Source organism: Cricetulus griseus, chromosome 2, assembly GCF_003668045.3.
Source record: "Cricetulus griseus strain 17A/GY chromosome 2, alternate assembly CriGri-PICRH-1.0, whole genome shotgun sequence".
Lineage (NCBI taxonomy): Eukaryota > Metazoa > Chordata > Mammalia > Rodentia > Cricetidae > Cricetulus > Cricetulus griseus.
The window spans coordinates 22,599,975-22,615,554 of record NC_048595.1 but is presented as its reverse complement, the minus strand read 5'-3'; the positions used below and the strand labels follow the sequence as shown (position 1 = coordinate 22,615,554).

The window sequence follows — 15,580 nt, the reverse complement described above, 5'->3', positions numbered from 1 at the left end:
GAGTCCCTTCCCCAAGGTTAGCCAGCCACCCAAATCAGGGCTGGATATTGGAGTCCATTAACCGTTGTGTGCAGATGAGGAGCCTGAGGTGAAGCAGGGCAGGCGACCTGGCCAAAGTCCCCCAGCAGATGGAGGCACATTCCCCACTCTCCACCTGTGTCGTTTGACTCCTGAGCCAGTGCCCGCTGGGAAGCATGGTACCTTGGTACTTAGATGAGACAGGTGGCAGAGAAAGATCTGTCCTGCCACCTGCCTGCTTTGTGACCTTGGGCAAGTCATTCGTCCTCTCGGAACTGCATGTTCTCTTTCTCAAGATGACATAACAATCCCAGGTCCATCTTGCTGCCAAGATATGTGCAGGGAGAGATGAACTTGGGATGCCTCTGACCATCTGCAGAGTCCTGAGAGGATTGTCACCAGCGAGAGGCAGATGGGAAGGTGCCAGGCTTGAGCCTGGCACTACCAGGCTCCCCTCATGTCCTGCCCAAGCCTGAAGCTTCTTTGGTCTCTGCCCAAGCTGAACCATCTGTGTGGTGGCATCAGCCTGTACTATCCTGCTGCCCTGGCAGGAAGAGACCCTGGGATCTCTCACTTGACCCAAATCTCCCCCCCAACTCATTGCTAAGCAGACAGTGCTTCACTCTGTGGGTATGCTGTTGTTTGTTTTTAGTGCTGGGCATCAAACTCAAGGTTGTGCACATGCTAGATAAGCGCTCTATCACTGAGCTATATTCCCAGTTCCCCGATTTAAAACAATTCAATTACATTTATTTATTTGGGGTAACACTTGTGCATATCAGAGGACCAATTGTGGGAGTCAGTTCTCTCACCATTTGGATCCTGTGGGAATCAACCTCAGGTAGTCAGGCTCAGTGGTCGGCACCTTTAACCTCTGAGCCATCTTGCCTCCACCCCATGTCTCATTGTTTGTTTTGCAAGATGGTCTCACTGGGTTCTCCAGGAAGGGCTTGCCAGCAGGAGGGAAAGGCCAGGACCCACCCCTACCCCAAAGTCATCAGCTGTAGAGGCCTTGACTTCCTCTTGCATTACCTACCCCTTTGGGGCTGAGGGAATAGGTGTCTTGAGTCTCCGTCCTTTGGTGTGGCTTTTGTCTCAGGCTGTCTCTTTCACAGGTGGCTGCACTCCAGCGGCAGATCTTCGATTTCCTGGGCTACCAGTGGGCGCCCATCCTGGCCAACTTCCTACATATCATGGCTGTCATCCTGGGCATCTTTGGCACCGTGCAATATCGGTCCCGTTATCTCATCCTGGTACGTCCCTTTCTTTGCCCCCACCTCTCCAGCCTTAACTGTCTCCTACCCATAAACCCAACGGGACACAAATACCCAAACCTCAAAATTATGCACTCAGAGCATACCTGTGTGCTACTTTTCACTAGATAATCTTCCCAGGGGATAGTCTAAGATATGCCATAACCAACATATGTCAACTGCCCAGGGTGGGCCAGGCAGAGTGCTCAATCCTACGGCTGTGTCTCACCGTACAACTGCTCTACCACCTCCTCATGCAGCTGAGGAAATAGAGGCTGACACAGAGTGGTTAAGAGTCTCCCTAAGGTCACACAGCTAAGAAAGGCAGAGCTAGGTCTGGATTGAGGGCTCCCACACTGTCACCATCCATAAGCTATGGTGACAAAAAAGTGGTGGGCCTCATCAGTGGTTCCCAGGGCAGCAAGGAAGCATCAAGAAGTCATGGCTTCTGTCCCTACTGACTGACATCCACTGGGGACAGGGTGTGGCAGGTGTGGTGATGGGTATCTGTAATCTTAGAACTTGGGAGAAAGAGGCAGTATCATCCAGAGTTCAGGACAACCTGGGCTACACAATGAGACCCTATCCCCCCCCCAAAAAAAAAAAAGACAACATGGTCTGAAGATAGCCTGTGTGGCTTTTTGAGGTCGGTGGTTCTGGTGCTCCTGCCCCCACTAGCTCAGTCAATAGAACATGAGACTCTTAATCTTAGGGTCATGGGTTCAAGCCCCAAGTTGGGCACCACATGTTGCAGGTTACCCTTGGAGGAGGGGGTGAGAAGACGCAGTACCAATGACTCAGGCACTGGGGAGTCAGTGAGTAGCAGGGTGCGCTGCAGACTTGTTTATTAAGGAAGGTAGGCCTGCTTTTATACTCCTCAAAGTAATTGAAGTACATATAAAAGAGGCCCCTCTGCAACGACCTGGGCTAAGGACCCTTCGTCTTAGCTGTGTGATCCAGAGAGGCTGAGCCTGCCTCTGGGCTTTAGTAGAGGGAGACAACACGCCTGCCTGCCCTGCAGGGCTGTGAAGGAGGCATGTGGACTTGTAACCTCTACAGCAAAGATCCCCTTGCCCTTGAAGTCTGTCTCCATTGACTGAGTCGCCCCCCGCCCCACCCTGAACTCACGTCTGCTTTCCACAGTACGCCGCCTGGCTGGTGCTCTGGGTTGGCTGGAATGCCTTTATCATCTGCTTCTACCTGGAGGTTGGACAGCTATCCCAGGTAAGCCCCCGGCCTGGTGGTGTGCGGAGCACAGCCTGACTTGTGCCGTCCCTTCTGGGGGCTGGGATGTCATCTCTCCCACACACCCTTTCTTTCCCCTTGGGACACTCAAATGATCCACTTGGCCTCCATTTTTGTTCCTGGCCTCTTCTCTCTTCTCACAATGATGAACTGGTGAGGCTAAAGAGCATTTGCTGTGAAGATGGGCCGAGGACTCTGTCGTCTGCAGGCTCAGTAAAAATCCAAAGGTGTGTGCTGGCCTCGTGATAGAAGGCCCCGGAAGGAGGTGAAAATGTCATGCAGGCATTCTTTATTGTTTAGGCACAAAGATGTGGTGGGTCCAGGGCTGATCAATATTTTTCAAAAAGGAAAGACTAAGTAGCGTTTGTTTGGGGAAAATTGAACAAACTATGTCATGTGGAGAAGACACAAAAGTAGAGGTGTGTAGCTGGCAGAAGAGCAAGCCCAGAGAGACACAACATCTATTTTTAGATACAAAGGAGACCAAATACAAATAAGAACTTGGGCTGCGTGGTTTGACCCTGCTCCATTTAAGTCCCTGCTGAACATTGCCCAGCAGTTTGACACACTACGGCCTCTTCTCTCTAAGTTTCAGTTTGCTCTTTCTTTAGATTCATTTATTATTTATTTTATGTGTATGGGCGTGTGGTAGTTACTTTTCTATTGCTGTGATAAAACATCATGACCAAGGCAGCTTACAAAAGAAAGAGTTTACTTTGGGTTTCAGAGGGTTAGAGCCGATGATGGCAGAGCAAAGGCTTGCAGCAGAAACAACTGAGAGCTCGAATCTTGGTCCACAACCGAGGCAAAGAGAAAGATCAGTGGGCTATTAGAACCCCAAAGCCCCACCACCAGTGATACACCTCCTCCAACAAGACCACACCTTCTAATCCTTTCCAAATAGTTCCACCAACTGGGGACCAAGTATTCTCATTCAGACCAAGGTGCTTTGTCTGCATTTCTGTCTGTCTGTGCGCCATGTGTGTTCAGTGCTGACAGAAACCAGAAGAGTACAAGTGAACCCTGGAACTGAAGTTACAGACAGATGTGAGCTGCCATGTGGGTGCTAGTAATGGAACCCTGGTCCTCTGGAAGGGCAGCCAGTGTTCTTAACTGCTGAAACATCTCTCCAGCCCCACCCTCTTTTTTTTTTTTTTTTTTTTTTTTTTTTTTTTTTGAGACAAAATCCCTTTTAGCCCATGCAGGCCTCAAACACTCTGTAGCTAAGAATGTCTTTGAACTCCTGATCTGCCTATGTTTTCCTCCCAAGGCTTCGTGTGTGCTAAATAAATACTCTACCAACTGAGCCAGGTCCCCCATCCCATTTCCTCTTCTAAGCCAGCCTGGAGAGATGGTTCAGTTGGTCAAGTGCCTGAGTTCAGATCTCCAGCACCTACATTGGTGTGGATCTATAACCCCAATGCTGGGGAAGGCAGAGAAAGGGGGTCCCAAGAGATTTCAGGTCAGCCAGTCTAACCAAACTTGTGAACTCCAGGGTCAGTGAGAGACCCTGTCTCAAAAAATAAGGCAAGGTCAAAGAGATAGCTCAGTGGGTAAAAATGCTTGCTTTGTAAGCCTGATAACTCGAGTTCATGGAAGGAGAAATGAGAACCAAGTCTCAAAAGTTGCATTCAGACCCTGGATATGTCCTGTGTTGCCTGGGTACAGGAAGGCACACACAAGCATACACCAACAATGATAATTAAATGTAAAAGAAAAAAGGAGGGAGGGAAATCGAGGAAGGAGGCCACCCAACTTTGACCTCTTACCTCAATATATACACATGTGCACGCGCGCACACACACACGCGCACACACACACACACACACACACACACAAGTAGAAGATGGGCATGGTGATACACACCTTTGATCCCAGCACACGGAAGGCAGAGGAGGCAGTTTTCTAAGTTTAAGGACAGCCTGGTCTACAGAGCAAGTTCTGGGACATCCAGGACTACACAGAGAAACCTGTCTTGAAGAAAAGAAAAAAAAAAAAATGTAGAGACCATAGTAGCCCCATGCGGTTACACAGGAGATGAAGTTTGAACACAGGCCTATGTGTTTGGTTCCTTGTCAGCGTGGTGACTACCAGTCTGACTGAAGGAGTGAAGGCACGGATGGGCACAAGACTGTACACAGAGACCTGGCCCTTCTCCATGTAACAAAAGGGAGATTGTGGACCAAGGAGAGGAGAGATTTGTCCAGTCATACTAGGGAGACCAATGGAAACCCATTGGGTTGTATGAGGGCTTGTACTGAGGATTTCACCAATGCCTGGGGAGTTAGGCCCTGTCCCTGTTAGTGTCCCTTCTAATTCTGAAATTCAGAGGCTCAGTATCCACCCTTTGCATTTCATTGATAGCAGTAGATGGTCATCTACTGCCACTTGCTGGCAGTGCATGGACTTGCAGGTGTAGTCTTCATTCCCTTCACAAATCAAGCTAGAGAGGAGCAGGCTCAGAGAGTCAAGATGGTAGTGAGAGCCTGGGGAGTATCCTCCTGCCCCTCCCCACCGCTCAGTATCCCAGGCCCCTCTGCCCCCCAGGACCGGGACTTCATCATGACCTTCAACACATCCCTGCATCGCTCGTGGTGGATGGAGAATGGGCCAGGCTGCCTGGTGACTCCTGTTCTGAACTCCCGCCTGGCCCTGGAGGACCACCATGTCATCTCCGTCACCGGCTGCCTGCTTGATTACCCCTACATCGAAGCCCTCAGCAGTGCCCTGCAGATCTTCCTAGCTGTAAGTCCTGTTCATCACCCACCCATCTTCCCAGAAGTGCAGATTCTAACCCATCCCATTCTTTAGCTCCAGTTAAGAGAGGACAAGCCAGGCATGGTGGCATATACCTGCAGTTCCAGCACTCAGGAGAGGCGGGGACAGGGGGCTCAGGATCACAAGTTGGAGGTCAGCCTAGATTACATAGTGAGCTCCAGACCTCCCCCAGCCACCCTCCCCCCAAAAAAGGAAGCAAAAGAAAGACGAGCCTGTGTAGTCCAGCCTCCCTTCGACCCTGCCTGGATCTGTGTCTTGTGACACCTCTCTCCTCCCTCCACCCTGCCTCCAGCTCCTAAGAAAGGCATGGACAGGCCTCATGAATGGGATGAGACATCAGGCCAACTCCAGCTGGGCTTAAATATCTAATATGCCCTGGGACCTTGCATAAGCCATTTGCTCTTTCTGAGCCCCCTTCCTATTTTGCACACAGAAGACAGTACCAACTTTACAGAGTTAGAATAAGAAAGGAGCTCCAAATAGGGGTCCCAGCCAGGCATGGTGGTATACACCTATAACCCCAGGTAAAGGCAGGAGGATCCAGAGCTCAAGGCCAGCCTAGGCGACTTGAGACCATCAATGAGAGAGCCAGCCCTGTCCTAGGCACTTTACACAGGCAGGGTCACATAATCCTTTCACTTAACAATCCAGTGAGGCACAACCTGGGCCCATCTGGGAAGACTGAGACACAAGGAGGTGAACTACTTGTCTAAAGTCACATTTGTACAGTCTTTTGAGCATTGGCATTTCACTTAAGTGTTTGCTTTGGACAGGATGCTGAGTCCGGTGGGTAAAGGGGGCAGGGATAACTTGTCTTTCTCTTCCTAACTGTCATCCCCTCTCCCAGCTGTTTGGCTTCGTGTTTGCCTGTTATGTGAGCAAAGTGTTCCTGGAAGAGGAGGACAGCTGTAAGTGAGCTTCCATGGGCATGGGGTGGCCTGGCTTTTCAGAACTGTGGACAGGGCTTCCTCCCCTCTGGGAGCCTGGGGTCAGCAAAGAAGAGAGGGTGAGGATGAATGGGGTCTGCTTAACCACTCTGGGTTAGGACACCAATGACCAGGTGTTCAGTCCAAGGCCCCAGAACTGCCTTTTCCCATTGCTGGATCTAACCCTATCGAAGGCCTTAGAGCCTTAGGGCCTTCCCTCAGCCTGACTGCCTGCCTCTCTCCTGCAGCCGCCAGGATAAGGAACACACTTGACCCACCCCTCTCCCACACACCACCCTCGCTCTAAGTCCACATCCTGAGCATGGGCGTGGCCATTCCTGACACCACCCACTCCACAGGCCGGGGCTCCCAGGGAATGGGGTCCTATATTGGGTTCTTCACCTTCAGAACTCAATCTCTCATAGCTCACCCCTTCCCTTCCGCAGTTGACTTCATCGGTGGCTTTGACTCCTATGGGTACCAGGCGCCGCAGAAGACATCGCATTTACAGCTGCAGCCTCTGTACACGTGAGTCCCTCTGCACGGGGCGGGGCGGGGAGGAGGGGTGGGCGTGGCCGGGGATAGAGTATTGTTGATGGAGAGAAGGACACAAAGGAGGCATGGGTACCCGGGTCTCTTTGCTCGCCTACTTGCAGACCTGCAGATGTACCCCCCTAACTCGTCTTTGTTTTCTGCAGGTCAGGGTAGCCTCTGCCCCGCAGCAACCCGCGTACCTGGGCAACTGGAGTGAGAAGCAGCACTGTAAAGGAGCTCGGATCACGATGGGCAGGCGCGCCCTCTGGCGGCCCACTGGCTGACTGCAACTTGCGGAGCCCCTCCTGGATATGTGGGCCCCTGGAGCAAATGCGGACTCAGACTCGGACTTGGACTTGACCCTGGCTCTGGCCATGATCCTTGGCAGCCGGACTTTAGGGTTGGGGCAGGACGGGACGGGGGTGGGAGGGGGAATCGCTGGGTTTGTATTTTTTTTAATCTCAGCCTTGGTACGTGCCTGGGCCTTCCTCTTTCTTCAGCTTCACTCCTTACCTAGTATTTTGCCCTCAGTCCAAACATCAAGACAGGGACTCACCCCATCTCATCCCTCATTCACCTGCACTGGGGAAGATATTGTGAACTAGGAGTAGAGTGTTGGGCTCCAGCTGCAGCAGCATCACTGACATCCTGTGTGACATCTAGCGCAGCCTTTGCTCTCTCTGGGCCTCAGTTTCCCCACCTCAGATAATTAAGATAATCCCTTAGCAGAGGACACTTCTAGCACTGTCATTTGACTGTCAGTTCGCTGGGCTACAGTGCAGATATGGAAACTAAGGCCCAGAGATGTGAGGTGACTTGCTGGAGCCTCACAGTAAGGCTTTAGTGAAGGCAGGCTTTGACTCCTCTGTCAGACTCTGCTACCCAGTGTCTGGCCTCTGGCCTTGGCTCACAAGACCCCGTGTAGCTTGGACATTCCTGTACACTCACAGACCATCATCACCACTCACCAGCGCCACTCTTAAAGCAATATACGAGTTTCTTCTCTTGTTCAAGGGAACCAGACAGACAGAGCCCAAAGCCTTGAGTTCAGCCCCACCCACAGGAAGCCTTTGTAGACTCAGCCTACCCTTCTTTGGCAAACCTTCGAACCTCATCCTCCAGGAAAGCAGGACCAGGTCTCACCCTACAGTCCACCAGATCACTAAGCCTGTGTCTCCTATCCCATGATCCTCTGCTGACCCTCAATTCCTCCACCTACTTCACCACTGTGGTCTCAGACGGGAGGACGATGGTGTCCAGGAGTGCTGATGGGGCAGAGTGGGGGTGTGAGTGACTGTGGTCGAGAGAGTCAGCACCCCACCCTTCCCGAGGACAAGCAGAGAGGAGGGTTCTTCCTCATCTCCTCCCTCCACCGGTGCCCCGAGGACTGCTTGGTGACTTATGTGCAGAGAGCAGATGTCAATGCCCCAATCTGTGGAGCTGGAGCCACCCTGGATCAGGAAACCCAGCAGAGAGCTTGGGCAGTAGAGACAGTTCACACCACACTGTGCTCACATCCCTTCCCGTCCTCCACTCCAGGCTTTCCCAAGCTAGGATGGCAAGCCCACTCCATCCAATAGGCCACCCAGAACAGCCAGGCCTGGGATCTCCTCTAGCCTGGGTGGTGAGCCTAATCAGATGGGGACAAATTTCCTTTAGACCAGGCTGCCTCTTGCCACTGGGCCACCTCCCCCCTGCAGCCCTCCCCCCTCCCCCCTGCAGCACTTGCTCCTCTCATCCCTTCCCCCAGACCTCTTCCACTCAAAGGTTTAGCCACTGGTGCTTTGGATCTTTTGGTTTATAAGCCGGGTTTTGCAGGGGGACTGGGTTTGCTTCTCAATGAGACCCTGTGGACTGGGACCTCCCTGGTATCCATGCAGGTGGGGTGATTAAAAAAAGGTGTTTTCTTCACTGCGTGTCTGTTCTACCCTATTGGTCAGAAAGACATCCAAAGAGAAAAGTCCCTGCCAAAAATTGGGCAAAACTGGTGTGGTGGTCATTTCACATTTAACATACATTTATCTTTTTGTTGTTGTTGTTCCTTGAGACAGGGTTTCTCTGTCCTGGAACTGGCTGTCCTGGAACTCACTCTATAGACCAGGCTGGCCTCGAACTCACAGAGATCCCCCTGCCTCTGCCTCCCGAGTGCTGGGATTAAAGGTGTGTACCACCACTGTCCAGCTACATTTATCTTTTGTTTGTTTGAGACAGGGTCTCTCCGTATAATTTTGGCTAATTCAGAAATTACAGTGCAGACCAGGGTGGCCTTGAACTCTGTAGAAGTCTACTTGCCTCTGCCTCCCAAGTGCTGGGATTAAAGGTGTGAGCCACTACACTTGCCCTCCTTTTAAAAATATTTATAATGCTTTGTGTTGGGAGCTTGTGTGCCAATGTTCAGGTGGAGGTCGGAAGACAGTTTTGTGGAGTTTGTTCTCTCCTTCCACCTTATTTTTTTTCTTTTACTGTGTTTGTTCGCATGTGTGTTTGTCGTGTGTGTGTGTGTGTGTGTGTGTGTGTGTGTGTGTGTGTGTGTGTGTGTAGGGGGGGATGTGGTGATTGAGCACACAAGCCACAAAGCACATATGGGAGTCAGAGAACCATTCGCTGGGACCAGTTCTCTTCTACCATGTGAGCCCCAGGTATCAGACTCGGGTCCGCAGGCTTACTTAGAAAGTGCCTTTATTACCAGCTGAGCTGAGTCCCCTTATGGGTTTCACTGTGTAGCCCAGCCTGTCCTCGAATTATAATCTTACTGCTTCAGACTCCTCAGTGCTGGATTACAAGTGTGCGGCACCATGCTTAGCCTTTACTATATATTCCTGAAGCCCTGGCTTCTGCCTCAAACTGGCTTTGTGGCTTTGGGCAAGTCACTGTCTCTTCCTTCCTCAAAACAGCACAGAAGTTGCCAAGCGGTGATGGGACATGTCTCTTACTTGGGAAGCAGAGACAGCAGTTCTTGTGAATTTGAGGTCAGTCTGGTCTACAGAGCAAGTTCCAGAACAGCCAGGGCTACACAAACCTTGTTCCCTACCCCTCCCTCAAAAAAAAGAGAGAGAGAGAGAGAGAGAGAGAGAGAGAGAGAGAGAGAGAGAGATGAAGAGAGAAAGGAGAAATGCAAAATGCTTTCTACTTTGTTTTCTTAGTAAATGCCCATGCTGATGATATTTCTGGGTCTCTTTTGCATCTTGGCTCATCTCTTTTGACAGCTGAGTTCCTGGCTTTGAATGAGCTGTATCTTAGTTACTGTTCTGTTGCTGTGAAGAGACACCATGACTACAGCAATTTATAAAGGAGAACATTTAACTGAGGGGTTGCTTACAGATTTAGAGGCTGAGTCCATGGCCATTGTAGTAGGGAGCAAGGCGGCAGACAGACAGGCAGGCACTGCAGCAGTAGCTGAGAGCTCACATCTGATCCAGAAATTACAAACCAGCCAGACTGGGCCTAGTATGGGCTTTTGAAACCTCAAAGTCAGCCAGATGGGGGTGGTGCATGCCTTTAATCCCAGCACTCGGGAGGCAGAGGCAGAAGGATCTGGATCTCCATAAATTCAAGACCAGCCTGGTCTACAAAGCTACACAGAGAAACCATGTCACCAAAACCAAATAAAAAGACCTCAAAGTCCACCCCCAGGAACACACCTCCTCCAAAAAGACCACACCTCCTAATCTTTCCTAATCAGTCCACCAACTGGGAATCAAACATTCAAATAAATGAGCCTGTGGTGGCCCTTCTCAGACCTCCACAAGCTGGCAGACGGTTCTTTCCACATGGATTCTAGTCTCCTACCCTTGACATTCTGGATCATTCTGGCGACACAGCCCAAGAAGCAGTATTTCCAGTTGACCCTGAATCTTAGAACCCCTCCCCAATCACACATGTGAATCTGCTACTTTCTCTTTGATGGTGACTCTTCCTGAGCCCAGATCTTAACCAAGGACACCCAGGTCCCCTGTACCACCTCTGCGGACCATGCTTGGCCATGGCATTCAGAGAGGAAGTGAGACATAACCCTGCAGAAATGTGTGGTCAATGGGACCTCATGGGAAGGCTGAAAGGAGGTGTGCTGGTCCCACTGGTCAGTGCTGAAGACATTGGATAAACTGAGCAAATGTTAGTCAGTGGAGAAAGCTGAGAGCCTGGGACTCAATGTATAGGAGGTGAAAGTGATGTCTGAGGATGGCTGGGGGGAGCACCGCTAGGAATGAATTAGCTTCCTTTTAAGGTGACATATTGCCACAACTTTAATAAAATTTCGGTGTCTTTTTCTTTCTTTTTTGAGACTGTCTATGTGGTTCTGGCCAGCTTGTAACTCACTACGTAGTCCAGCTTAGCTCTAAATTTACAGAGGTCTGTCTGCCTCTGGAGTGCTGAGATTAAAGATACATGCCACCTCACCCAACTTTAATGTCATTTTTTTCCTGCTATGGATGGAATTCATTATCTCTGAACTGTACAAATTTATAATAGTAGTTCAACATGGTTCTTGCTGGGCTAAAAACTCAGACAGCGTCCCTTTTTTGGGAGCTATGGAAGCTGTTGGCCTCTTCCTTTGCCTTCCAGGCAATAGGAGCACCCTTTCCTATTTTGTTTCTACTTCATAACTTTAATTTTGCTACTGTTATGAATCGTGATGTGAACATCTGACATGCAGGATATCTGAAATGCAACTGCTGTAGAAGGGTTATTCAATCCCCAAAGAGGTCTCCATCCACAGGTTGAGAACCTCAGACATAGAGGGTACCAGGACAGCCGGAGCTACATAGAGAAACCCTGTCTCAAAAAAACACAAAATGTGCCAGGCAGTGGTGGCACCTTTAATCCCAGCACTCGGGAGGCAGAGACAGGAGGATCTCTGTGAGTTTGAGGCCAGCCTGGTCTACAAGAGCTAGTTCCAGGACAGCCTCCAAAGCTACAGAGAAACCCTGTTTCAACAAAACAAAACAAGGTAAAAAGTAAAGAGCAGTTTAGTTGGGGATCTCAGGCCCTAGATAAATCCTTCTTGGATTGTATATGGCTGTGCTGATATGGCCATGCACCACATGAGCTCAGTGACTCAGCTGTGAAACAGAGAGAATATTAGTCCCCAAAGGCAGCACCAGTAAGCTTGCAATTGCTCCATAGCAAATACTGTCTGTATCCTCGGCCAGAGTTCCTGATTCCCTGCTGGTTCAATAGGTGTTGCCTGCATTCCATAGTCAGCTGATATCCAGCAGTGTATCCTACCTATGCATAGGTACTGTTGACCTGGGATCTTCACCCCATAGGGTCAATACTCCACTTGCATCTTTGTCTGTATTCGTGTCCTATCCAGGAAGATCAGGCCCATGGTGTGACTGGAATGATGGGGAAGGAAGGAAATAAAGACCTTGAGACCCAATTGCACCAGGAGCTGCTGGCAGGAGCGTTGGGAGTCAAATAGTAGTGGATAATTGACATTAAGTTACCAAGTACTTTCAGATTGCCACACTGATGTCCTTCCCGGGGACCCTGTGAAGCAGCTGCTATGTATATTTCCCCCTGTATAGAAGAAGAAAGTAAAACGAGGTGGGTGGTGAAGTTTTTGGGAGGATAACTCCTGTTTGAGTTTTCATGAGTACTCAGTTATGGTGCTGGAGAGATGGCTCACAGGTTGAGATCACTGGCTGCTCTTGCAGATGACTGGAATTTGGTTCCCAGCACCATATCAGATAGCTCACACTGTGTAACTCCAGCTCCAGGGGATGCAATGCCTCTGACCTCTATGGGCAGGCATCTGCACTCATTTGCACAAACCCACACACAGACACATAATTAAAATTAAAATTAATAAAGTGCCAGGCAGTGATGGCGCAAGCCTTTAGTCCCAGCACCCAGGAGGCAGAGGCAGGCAGATCTCTGTGAGTTCGAGGCCAGCCTGGTCTACAGAGCTAGTTCCAGCACAGGCTCCAAAGCTACACAGAGAAGTATATGGTTCTACATGGAATCTTGAAAAAGCACCTACCCTTCCCAGCCATATGTGTGTGTGGGTTTGTTGTTTTTTAGACTAGGTCTGATTATGCAGCTTTGACTGGCCCTGACAAACTCCAGATCCTCCTACCTCAGCTACCTGAGTGCTGAAATTACAGGCATCTGGTACAACACCCTGCTGATAAATATTTTTTGAGTGAATGAATGATTGAATGGTAAATAATTGGACGGTAATTATATGGTGCCTAAGAGCACAGGCTTGGGGTGAGATAGACTCTAGAAATAACTCAGATCCCAGATACGTCCTGGTTCTACCACTCACAGCTGCGCGGTACAAATCCATGTCGCTGTGTAAACTCAGCTGTGAAATGCGGACAATGTTACCATTTTACAGGGTAGTGTGGAGTAAGCGCAAGCTGCTCTTGAACTATTACACAGCTATTAGTACAGTTCTTAGTACGTACAAAATGCATGCTAGTGGAAGTGGTAAATCCTCCTCAACCTACTACTAAGATCCTGTAAGACAACGAAGTCTTCAGCATTTGGGACCGGGACGGGTACTTGCCCCAGGATTATGCAGCTCCAAAGCTGGGACCCGCTGGGACTCTGGACACTTAGGACCCTAATGCAGGCAGCGGAGCAACAAGGCAAGCCACCCGACTCTTCCAGGCCAGCCGCTTGCACCAGCTCTCCCTCCCGCGCTTCCCCTTCTAGAGTCACGGGTCTCCGCAGGGGCGAGCCTCTGGACCCGCAGCTCCCAGCCTCAGTCCCACCTGTGCCGCCCCTCCCGGCAGCTTTCCTCCCTCTACGTCCACACCTCGGCAGGACCTCCCGCCCACCCCTGTCTCCCAAGGCAGAATACCACCTTGCAACCTCTCTAGGCCCAGCCCAGTGCTCCACCCTGACTCCACTCGGGAAACACAGGACACAGACACCGCTGCTTTCGGGCCCTGGTGCCCAAGGTCGAGCTGCGATCAACCCCGCCCCAACTACCTTGGGTCCGCCCCTGGATGGGCCCCGCCCCCAGCCCATCTCACCACGCCCCCATATGGGCCCTTATCCCACTCTCCAATACACTCACTAGTTATCCAGGCTGCACCCATAGCTTGACCCAGCCCACTGGATCAGCCCCTCCTGGCCCCGCCCTGACTACGACCCACTCAGATTCTGTCCCCAGTTCGGCCCCGCCCCCAGATCTTTCTGGACCCGCTCTCTGTACCGCTCCTGCTCTTCCTGGCTCGGTCCCGCCTCGGCCCCACCCCTGCTCTTCTTTGTTCCCGCTGGGAGCGCCACCTTCGCGGGGAGCGGAGGAATTCTCCAAGTCTGGCCCTCCTGAGGTCCAGTTCTCCCTGGTTCGGCTTTGAGTAAGAGGTGTGTGCAGGCGCTGGGCCAACCCTTCCTTTGTTCCCTAGAACATTCTTTTGCCCAGCCCTCCCATCTGGGGAGTCCAGATTACGAAGCACAGAAACTGATCGCTTAATAGACCCTGGCCTCAGCAACCTTCTTCCAGCTTCAGGTGGGAGCAGAGAAACCGGTACCCAGTGTTTGCTGCCGGCACCCGCCTTCTCAAGGGCCCCACCGAAAAAGCGAACTCCCGCCCCATGCCTCCACCCTGTCTCTCATTCAATCTCGTCCCTCAGCCCACAATTTATGTCCTGTCTTTGTCTGCCCCTCTACCCCCATCCTTGATGTCTTAGGCATATCTACGCCTTTACTCAGTCACCCTGAGATACACTTCTGAGGTAATCCCTTACCAGATTCTTCCCAATAATGTTTTAACAATCGAGCCATAATTGGGCTCAAAACGAAACAATAAAACAACGGCTCTGCGATTAAAAGCACTTGCTGTTTTAGCAAAGAATCGTAGTTCGGTTCCCAGCACACATTCGGAGAGTGGTTGTGTGAGTTTTTCCTCCCAGGGTGGTTTGTAATGTAGTTTATCTTATTTTTTTTCCCCAAAGATTTATTTATTATGTATACAGTGTTCTGTCTGCATGTATCCCTGCAGGTCAGAAGAGGGCACCAGATCTCATTATGGATGGTTGTGAGCAACCATGTGGTTGCTGGGAATTGAACTCAGGACCTGTGGAAGAGCAGCCAGTGCTCTTAACCTCTGAGCCATCTCTCCAGCCCCCTTATTTTTATTTTTAATGTTTGGGATGCTGGGGTTCATATCCAGGACTCTTGCACTAGCTACAAACTAGCCCTATTTTTTTTTTTTCACCATGAGTATTCCTTATCAGGGGTGGGGAGGAGGCCAGAAGAGGGTGTCAGATCCCCTAAAACAAGTTACAGACAGTTGTGAACTACTATATGGATGCTGAGAGCCAAACTCTGATCTTCTGCAGGATCAGTAAAGTGTTCTTAACTGCTCAGCTGTCTCTCCAGACCCCAGTCCTGTTTTTAAACTTTAATTAAGGCATGGTAAATGCCTGTTTGTGGGGTACAGTACAGTGGTATTTCAGTACAGGTTTATGAATTTATGTATTTTTCATGCCCTTATAAAGATACAGAGAATGTCTAAAAATTAAGTAAATAAAAAACACAGGGGTGGAGAGTTGAGTCAGTGGATAAGAAAACTGGTTGCTCTTCCAGAGGACTGACCTTTGATTCTCAGCAAGCACGTAGCTGCTCATAACAGTCTTTAGCTCCAGTTCCAGAGGATCTGATGCCCTCTCCTGGCCTCCAAGGCACTGCATGCATGTTGTGCACGGACACAAACACCCATACATATAATAAATAGAACAGCTCCCTGAAGCTGAGTGGCATTGGTAGCACATGCCTTTAGTCCCAGCACTCGGGAGGAAGAGGCAGGCAGATCTCTGTGAGTTCGAGGCCAGCCTGGTCTACATAGTAAGTTCCAGGACAGCAGGGCTA

At 50.4% G+C, this 15,580-nt stretch overlaps 1 protein-coding gene across 5 annotated transcripts in view; it reads left to right on the top strand.

Annotated features, from left to right (window-relative positions):
* The window catches only part of Nkain1 (sodium/potassium transporting ATPase interacting 1), a 38,604-nt gene extending 30,841 nt beyond the window's left edge, over window positions 1–7,763 (top strand). For 2 of the 5 annotated variants that reach the window (XM_027399437.2, XM_027399441.2), the window contains exons 2-7: window positions 1,134–1,271; window positions 2,415–2,495; window positions 5,064–5,261; window positions 6,142–6,202; window positions 6,667–6,748; window positions 6,919–7,763. In XM_027399437.2, the coding sequence (XP_027255238.1) occupies window positions 1,134–1,271; window positions 2,415–2,495; window positions 5,064–5,261; window positions 6,142–6,202; window positions 6,667–6,748; window positions 6,919–6,928 (570 nt within the window). In that variant the 3' untranslated portion in view covers window positions 6,929–7,763. Of the gene's footprint in view, window positions 1–1,133; window positions 1,272–2,414; window positions 2,496–5,046; window positions 5,262–6,141; window positions 6,203–6,666; window positions 6,749–6,918 lie in introns of all 5 variants that reach the window. The other 3 variants (XM_027399438.2, XM_027399439.2, XM_027399440.2) reach the window with 3 other exon arrangements.
* The last annotated feature ends 7,817 nt before the right edge of the window (window positions 7,764–15,580 follow it).